This window comes from Tamandua tetradactyla, chromosome 17 (assembly GCF_023851605.1).
Source record: "Tamandua tetradactyla isolate mTamTet1 chromosome 17, mTamTet1.pri, whole genome shotgun sequence".
NCBI classification, from domain to species: Eukaryota; Metazoa; Chordata; class Mammalia; order Pilosa; family Myrmecophagidae; genus Tamandua; species Tamandua tetradactyla.
This window is the reverse complement of record NC_135343.1, coordinates 82,146,439-82,155,903: the sequence shown is the minus strand read 5'-3', so window position 1 is coordinate 82,155,903 and position 9,465 is coordinate 82,146,439. Positions and strand designations below refer to the sequence as shown.

The window sequence follows — 9,465 nt, the reverse complement described above, 5'->3', positions numbered from 1 at the left end:
TCAGATCCCCAGGGGACAGCCTGGAAGGCAACCATTGTTATAACCCACCTTGGGCAATAGCAATGTTTCTCAAAACTCTGGACAACAGTAAAGGGCTGCAACAACAGGGCAAATGCTGAACGGAGAAAACTCGGTTTCAAAAGCCATCGAAGAAGCTCCTGGAGCCCTTGCTGGTCATTCCCCGCCCTGAGGCCCTCCACAACACAGCCTGTAGCGATGTCAGTGCTATCAGAAGGAATTCTGAGAAACTGGGCCTGGGACCTTATTTCAGGCTCACCCTCCCAGAGTGTGCCCTGAGGGTAGAGAAGCCACTTGCAGACAGAGGTGTGAGAAACTCAGAAACAATTAAGTTGAAGCGGCCTGGAGCAAGACTACTTCAAATGGAATCGATGACATATTCAGGCAAACTCTTATAAACTGTAAACAGGGAATTCCTAAGGCCTCTAGCAAGCACAGGTTCTACGAAAAGAATCAGGCTTCCACATTCAGGTCGGCTCCGAAAAGACCAAGAGGAACGTGTACTTTCCCGTCTGAGCGCTCCAGCTGATCCCAGCCAAAGCAAGGCCTATTTGCAACGACACTGAAAGGTGCTTTGAGCCTTGGTTTGTTTGTTTTGATTAGATTCTGGTATTCAAGAAAATCTGTTATATCAATAGCTGGATATAAATTTAAGGGACAACCCAGGGACTAACTCCCACAGTTAAAACCTTAAAATATTAAGATGTACAGTGTGCAAAAAAAGATCACAAGACAAACAAAGAAACAGGAAAGGATGGCTTATCCACAGGAACCAGATCGAAATCGAAAAACCATCAGTGAAGAGGACCAGATTTTGGTTTTATCACATACCTTAAAACAGTGATCCTCAATGTGCTCAAGGAGATGAAAACATAGAGAAAGAACCAAAGGATGTGAGGAAAACGACGAGTGAACACTATGGGAATTACTCCAGAGAAACACAGGAGTTGAAGAACACAGGACTGAAATGAAAAATTCCCTAGATGGTTTCAACAGCAGACTGGAGGTAGCAGAAGAAAGAATCTGTAAACTTGAAGATAAACAACCTAAAATGATTCAGGCAGAGGAGCAGAAAGATAAAAAAGAACGAAGAGAGTCTAGGAGTCCAGTGGGACCCCGTCAAGCGTCCCAAATATACATTATGGCAGTCCCAGAAGGAGAAGAAAGAGAGGAAGAAATAATGACAGAAAACTTCCCAAATTTAATGAAAGATAGGAATATGCAAATTCAAGAAGCTCAATGGATCCCCCAAAATTGGAGAGGTGGGAATATGCCCAAAATCACAGTACAAGGCTGACATCACTCTCACGCCCAAGCCAGATAAATATGCCACAAGAAAACAACAAATCAGTATCCCCTTATGAATATAGATGCAAAACTCCTCAACAAAACACCAGCAAGCCACATACAACAGCATATCGTAAGAATAATACACCATGACCAAGTGGGATACACTCCAGATATGCAAGAGTGGTTAAACATAAAATAAACAAATGTAATCCACCGCATTAACTGAACAAAAGGTAAAAGCAAACGGTCATGTCAACTGATGCAGAAAAAAGCATTTTACAAAATGCATTATATCCCTTCCTGATAAAACAGTTAGCTAGGAATCGAAGGAAACTTCCTCAACATGATGAAGGGGATACAGGAAAAACCCACAACGACAATGGAGAAAGACTGAAAGCTTTCCTTCTAAGAGCAGGACAAGACAAGGAGGCCCACTTCACCACTGTTATTCAGCATTGTGCAGGAAGTTCCAACCAGAACAAATAGGCAAGAGAAAGAAAGAAAAAGCATTTGACCTTGAAAGAAAGAAGTAAAACTTTCCCTATTTTCAGATGACATACTATATGCAGAAAATCCTGACAAACCTACATCAAAGCTACTGGAACTAATAAATGAATTCAGCAAAGTGGCAGGGTACAAGATCAGTGTGCAAAAATCAGTTGCGTTTCTGCACACTAGTAGCAAACAATCAGAAGAAGATATCAAGAAAAAAAATTCCGTTTATAATAGCAACAAAAGAATCAAATACCTACGAATATATCTAATAAAGGATCCATACAGGACTTGTACACAGAAAAGGACAAGAGAGTGCTAAAAGAAATAAAAGACAACCTAAATAAATAGAAGGACATTCCATACTTATGGATTGGAATAATAAATGTTAAGATGTTAATTCCACCCAAAGCAATTACACATTCAATGCAAACTGAATAAAAATCCCAATACCCTTCTCTGCGGAAATGGAAATGCTAATCATCAAATTTATAGGGAAGGGTAAGGGGCCTGAATAGCCACAGCCACATTGAAAGCAGAACAATGAAACTGGAGGACTCAAAAGACTTCTTAATCTTAAAACTTATTACAAAACCATTGGCATCAAAACAGCATGGTACTAGCACAAGAACAAACACATAGAATAGAATTTCCAGTTCAGAAATAGACCCTTATATCTGTGGACAACTGATTTTGACAAGGGTGCCAGGACCACTTAATGGAGAAAGAAAAGTCTCTTCAACAAATGTTACTAGTAAAACTATATGTATTTCCCTATGCAAAATGAAGGTGGACCATATACAAAAACTCAAAATGGATCAAAGACCTAAATATAAGGACAAGAACTATAAAACTCCAATAAAAAAAACAGAGAGGCATCTTTAGAGCCTTGTGCTAGGCAAATGACTTCTTGGACTTAAACTCAAAGCACAAGCAACAAATTAAAAATAGGTAAATGGTACTTCATCAAAATTCAAAGCTTTTGTGCCTCCAAGGACTTTATCATGAAAGTAAAAAGACAACCTACTCAATAGGAGAACATATTTGGAAACCAACAGGGCTTAATATCTTACCCACTAACTCAACAATAAAAAAGGAAAACCCATTAAAAAAAGGCCTTAAGTGGACATTTCTCCAAAGAAGATAAGTACCCTAAAAGCAGGTGAAGAAATGCTCAACATCATTAACTACAAGGGAAATGAAATGTAAATCGAAACCATAGTGAGATATTATTTTACACCCAGTAGAATGGTTATTATTAAAAAAATGGAAAATTACAAATGTTGGAGAGGCTGTGGAGAAAAAAGGACACTCATTCATTGCTGACGGGAATAGAAAACGGTGCAGCCACTGGGAGAGTTCAGCAGCCCCTCAGAAGGCTCAGACTGTACACAGGGCCTGGCAATCCCACTTCCAGGTAATGCCCAAAAGAACTGAAAGTTAATGTCACAGTGACATTATTCATAATCGTCAAAGTTTGGTGGAAGAAATTCAAGACTCCATTAACTGATGAATGGATAAACAAAATATAGTATATACAAACAATGGAATCTTATTCAGCTGCAAAAAAGGGAATGAAGTCCTGATACATGTAACAACATGGATGAAACCTGAAGAAATTATGTTGAGTGAAATAAGTCAAACACAAAAGGATCGATATAGTATGACTGCACTGATATGAAATAATTATAATAATTCACACAGGCAGGAACTAGAATATAGGACACCAAGGGTCAGAGTGGGTGTCAGGAATGGGGATTTATTGCTTAAATTGTACAGAGTTTCTATTTGGATTGACTTGTTAAGTTTTGGTAATGGATGGTAGTGATGGCAGCACAGCGTTGTGAATGTAATTAGCACTGAATTATATATTTGAATGGTTAAAAGGAGAAATTTTGGGTTGTATAACTGCTAGAAGAATAAAAATTAGAGAAAAACATAACACTGCACAACATAGTGAACTCTTATTGTAAACAACAGGCTACAGTTATGGATACACTGTAAAAATGTTCTTTCCTGAGTTATAACAAATGTACCATGCTGATGCAAGTTGTTACTAGGGTGGTATGTGGGAGCTCTGCATTTTATTCATGATTTCCTTTAAACCTACAACTTCCCTAATAAAAACATTTTTTTTTAATCCTTGCAGAAGAAAAGAAAAAGACTTTACTGATTAATATATAAGGTGTTAATTTTAAGGAAATTCAAGAGCACAAGCTTTTCTTAATTTCATCATTCAAGAGACTGAGACGTTTTTAGAACCGTACCTTAGTTGGTGTCCGATACCAGCAGAGCAGTGGCACCCACTGTTTCTTCTGGTTGATGACCAGGAATGCGATTATAATGGAGAGGCATATCACTACGGGAACCACAACCGAGGCAATGGAATCCAGAGAAGGCTCTTCGCTTGCGTGCAGCCTGTTACTATCTCTGTAATCTACCTGGAGATGACCCATGTCTAGGAGAAAAAAAATTATAAGCATTTATTACCTAAACCAGAACTTTTCAGGATTATTTAGATTACATAGCAAATAGGGATCAGCAACCTGGCTTTACTGCTTCCCAGTACTTTTTAAAGTCTAATGTTAATTCAAACTCTGAGAAGGCAGGTTAGGGATGGATGTGAAAAAAGAAATAGCAAGGTGAGAGGGCTCATTGGGTAGGATGATTTGCTCTAGTTAAGAAAACAGGAAAATGCTTAGGTAGACTTTAAAAAGTGACTGGTATCAGACAATTAAAAACTATTTTCATTGTGGAACTGCATGCAATTCATACCAAGTCTGAAACCTGTTCTACAACTAATTGTTATGATGTACTCTGAAATTTATTGCTTTTATGTATATATGTTATTTAAAGAGAAGGCGGAATATAACAGAGAAGATACAATTTAACAAATGAGTATGACTGCTGAATCATTATATAGGTATTTCTCTTGGTCTCCAGTGTCTTGGAGCATCTAGAAGAAAGTATGAAAAATCATGGAACTGTAACCCATATCCAACAGATTTTAATCTGTTCTATAACCACTTGTTAAAATGTACTTGGAAATTTATTGCTTTTTTGCATGTATGCTGTATTTCACAATTAAAAAAACATTAAAAAACCCTACTTTGATTAACATGTATGGTCTTCCAGGATTCTGAAGCAGAGGCATTGGCTCAGCTCCCCACTTACTGGCAAACAGGAAACTAGGACAAAGTATATTCTCCTATTTTACTGGTGCAATAGCTAAGACGAGATCCAAAGCTAAATGAGAATCAGGAGCTTGGCCTTTTCGTTAATATTCTAATTCACCAAGTTCTAAGCAGAAACCTAGAAACTTAGAAACTTGGTCAGAGACCAAGTTCTAACCTTACTTCTCATAAAGTTTACTGAAAACTCACTTGATCACTGTCTTATGTTGGCCCAAATACTACAAGGAGGACAATCTTGAATTTTGCTCTTGTTGAAGAAGAGCCTTTCTTTCCTTGAAATTATCATTCTTATGTTGCAGACAGAGATGGCAAGGTTAAACACATACTGATCAATACGATCAGTAAACTTCCAAGAAACTCCCTGAAGTTTCCATATTTTTTGTTGATTTTGTTCCAAATAAACCCTTGTAGTCAGCTTTTGTAAATGCATCAGAGACCCGTTTAGCCAAAGATGCAGGGAAATTAGCTTTTACTGCACACAGAGTCAAAAGGAGTTGCTTTTACATTGTTCTGGAAATTCAGCTCATGAATGTGATTTTAAAACTGTCCATCATTTACTCTCACAAGCAGGGGCTCAGCCTATCCTACTGAGCTGAGCCCCTGATCTTGGGGTTCACCCCTATGAATTTATCCTTGCAAAGGATAGGCTAAGCCTTATGCCTACGAGTTACCCCAGAGAACCTCTTTTGTTGCTCAGATGTGGCCTCTCTCTCTTTCTAAGCCGACACGGCAAGTTGTGCCCTCCCCCCTGCCCTCTCCCCACTGCCCTTCCCCCTGCTACAATGGACATGACTCCCACGGGTGTGGACCTCCCTGGCAATGAGGGACAGAAATCCTAGAATGAGCTGGGACTCAGCATCAAGGGAATGAGAAAACCTTCTTGACCAAAAGGGGGAAGAGTGAAATGAGACAAAGTGTCAATGGCTGAGAGGTTCCAAACAGAGTCGAGAGATTATCCTGGAGGTTATTCTTATGCATTAAGTAGATATCACCTTTTTAGTTAAGATGTAATGGAGAGGCTGGAGGGAACTGCCTGAAAATGTAGAGCTGTGTTCCAGTAGCCATGTTTCTTAAAGATGATTGTATAATGACACAGATCTCACAGTGTGACTGTGTGATAGTGGAAAACTTGTGTCTGATGCTCCTTTTATCTACCGTATCAACAGACGAATAAAACATATGGATTAAAAATAAATAAATAATAGGGGGAACAAATGTTGAAATAAATTTAGTAGATTGAAACGCAAGTGATCAATGATAGGGAGGGGAAAGGGGTATGGTATGTATGAATTTTTTTTTCTTTTTATTTCTTTTCCTGAATTGATGCAAATATTCTAAGAAATGATCATGATGATGAATATACAACTATGTGATGATAATGTGAGTCATTGATTATATATCAAGAATGGAATGATCATATGGTAAGAATGTTGTTGTTTATATGTTATGTATAATAAATAAATAAAAATTTAAAAAAAGTAAAAGTTTTACTTCTTCCTCTCTAATTAAAAAAAAAAAAAGAATATCTTGGTGAAAGGAAAATGAAGCTGGGATTGAGGTCTGCTCACAAAATTCAGTCCTTAAATTCTATTTTCAGTGTTTCAAGTGGGCCATAAAATCTAGCTTTGAGCTTCCAAGTAGCCAAAGAAAAAACAGAAACAAGTTTTATCAACGAGATTCACAACGGCATTAAGATTAAGATAAATCAGTTGTCTAGGAGAAAAATGAATTTTCTTGCTTCTGAGAAGAGGAAATTTCTTCTCAGGGACTGACAGGGATACCATGTAATGCGAAAGTTCTCAAAATAATACAATAAATAAAGCAATTCTTCATGATCAAAGTCCAGCATCTAGAATAATGATTGGCATACAGAAGCTCTGAAGTTTGCTGGCCAAATGAATGCAAGTATAATGCTAAACCACCACTCAGTCAGAGCAATTATACACGGAGCCCAAACCCTGGGAACAGGGATTTGACCCTCTAGTTATCTGGCTTGATCCAAGCATAACATTTAGAGTATCTAGAGTAACACCATTAATCTCTCAGCTATGAACATGGCTTCTTCCAAAAGAAATATAAAGATGACATGGCAATGATTTTGAAAATGTACTTGGAGATGGTGGGATTGAGTCATGTGATAAGAGCAAGTTCATGCTATTTTGATCAAGAGTTCTATTTTTATAGAGAAAGCAGTATTAATAGGAATCTGCCTCATATCATCTCTAATATATACACTGGAAAGGTAAGAGGAAAATATAAAGACATGGAATAAACCTGGAGATTAGGAGAATCATTACCTGTAATAAACTGAACTGATGGGATGAGAAAGCAGTGTTTACCTAACACAGAAATGCTTAGGGCAGGATCTGCCAGGACAGTGAATAATTCATTGTTACTGTGCTTACAAAGTCCAATCACACACAGAAATCTGAAAGAAGGTGTAGAAATTCCATATACCCAGCTAGGGTTAGGGTTAGGGTTAGGGTCTTTTTTCCATCATCACTGTATCTCTGAGTATCTGGGGTCGTGGGGGAGGAGTCGTACCCAGTTAAATACGGTACAGCTAAGGGGAGCTCTTCTGGAGTTAGTTTTTTGAACTTACTTGCACATGGCAGTTTAAAAAAGTTACCCACAGCAAGTTTAAAAAGAAAAAAAAAAGGGTGGGCCGTGGTGGCTCCGTGGCAAAGTTTTCGCCTGCATGCCGGAGACCCGCATTCGATTCCCGGTGCCTGCCCATGCAAAAAGCAAAAAATAAAAAATAAAACGAAAAAAAAAGCAGTTCACATGTAAGCCTGAATGGACCTCACCTGTTCTCTGCGCTTACCTCTAGGCAGGTGGATAATGTCATTTTCACTAGGTGTGGGCCACATGGGACTCTCCAGGTCCGGTTCCCCACGATGATTTGTCTTCTCAATAGGAATATTGGTTGGTTCTGGAACATACATTTCTAGAAGAACACAATGTTTGTCGTAAGAGATGGTGGAGAAGTCACCTCATTAATGCTTTTCACATCCTCAATCCAAATGGTGTATTCAACGTAATACAGTATCTAACAGAGCACGAAGAGTCAGGTCCCGCATTTACGGCGTTTCCCTTAGAGAGAGAAGCACTAGCTTTGTGATGAAACATGTCTTACAACATTTTCTTTTTTTTAAGTGTGGTCTGGGCTGTATAGTTTCGTGTGAGGTATGAACACTGCCTGAAATGGAGGATTTTTTTTACTTTCTATCAGCTAAATACTGTATTTTCATAACTGTTTCTTTATAATCCATGCATGTGGAATCACAATATCAGCAGAACCTGAAACTGTAAAGCATCGTCCGCTATTTATGTGTTTCTTGGCCATTTTCCCTCCAACTCTCTTCCCCTAAATGGGAATGGAGCTACAGACCTCATGAGGTGATGCCTAATTTAAGTCTTAAATGTCTGCCGGTTACCACCGGAACCATTCAGATTGGGAAGTGATTTTCAGTGAATATATTTATATTATCTAACTGGACTATATACATACTTTGATCCACAAGATACTATAATATGAAACACAACTGGGAATAAATATATTCTTTACCCCTAAAAAAACAGATCGGTTTTGAAGACAAGTTCTAAGAGACCAGAAAAAAATATTCAGGGCTTTTCTCAGTTTCTACAAACATATTTTCATATCTATACTTCATCTGGCTAATAAGAACTACTCCAGTATTTTTTTTTTCCCCAGTATTTTTAAGAAATAATTTTTAAGTATACCTCTATTTTCAAAAACCAAAAATAAGTCAATCACATATTCCTAACCTGTTAAAAAAAACTGAATTTTATAAAGTCATTGAACATTTATAATACCAAATACTCACTAATACCCTAATTTAGAGCAAATAAAATACATTAAATAGAAATTACATAAATTGAAATAGTATTAAACTCCTTTGCTCAGCTATTTTTGTCTCTCACCGAATTACTAGTTTTTCACCAATTAAACCTTAAAATGAGCTTAAGAGAGGGGAAAACTGATGGATTATTCACCACATGAATTAACTGAGTACCTAGCAGGGGTAATATTTTTATTTTTTAGTTTTTTATTTTTTTGCATGGGCAGGCACCTGGAAATGAACCCGGGTCTCCAGCATGGCAGGTGAGAACTCTGCCTGTTGAGCCACCGTGGCCCACCCCTAGCAGGAGAAATAAAGTTAGAGAAGTTAAGTAACTTGCCCAAGATGATGAATCTAGTAAGCAGCCGAGCTAGGAAACAAATCCAGTTCTAACATTCTGAAGACCAAGCTTTCTTGCTGCTTCCTTGAACAGTCACTTTGGCTTTAGCTGCCCAGTCTTCTGCTTTCTTATTTATAAGGTCTCCTTTCTTATTCAAAAGGTCTCTTTGGAAGTGTACAAGTTCCAAAGGTTGAACAGGGACCTACAAACTACAGAATTTACAGCATGATGTAAATGTTCTAAAAACGATCATGGTGATGAATACCCA

At 37.9% G+C, this 9,465-nt stretch overlaps 1 protein-coding gene across 5 annotated transcripts in view; it reads right to left on the bottom strand.

Moving 5' to 3' along the window:
* The window catches only part of CRIM1 (cysteine rich transmembrane BMP regulator 1), a 214,236-nt gene that overhangs the window by 4,143 nt on the left and 200,628 nt on the right, over positions 1 to 9,465 (bottom strand). For all 5 annotated transcript variants that reach the window (XM_077135053.1, XM_077135057.1, XM_077135054.1 and 2 more), the window contains 2 exons: positions 7,819 to 7,941; positions 4,068 to 4,258 (listed from right to left, as the gene is read on the bottom strand). In XM_077135053.1, coding sequence (XP_076991168.1) covers positions 4,068 to 4,258; positions 7,819 to 7,941 — 314 coding nt within the window. The remainder of the gene's footprint in view (positions 1 to 4,067; positions 4,259 to 7,818; positions 7,942 to 9,465) is intronic.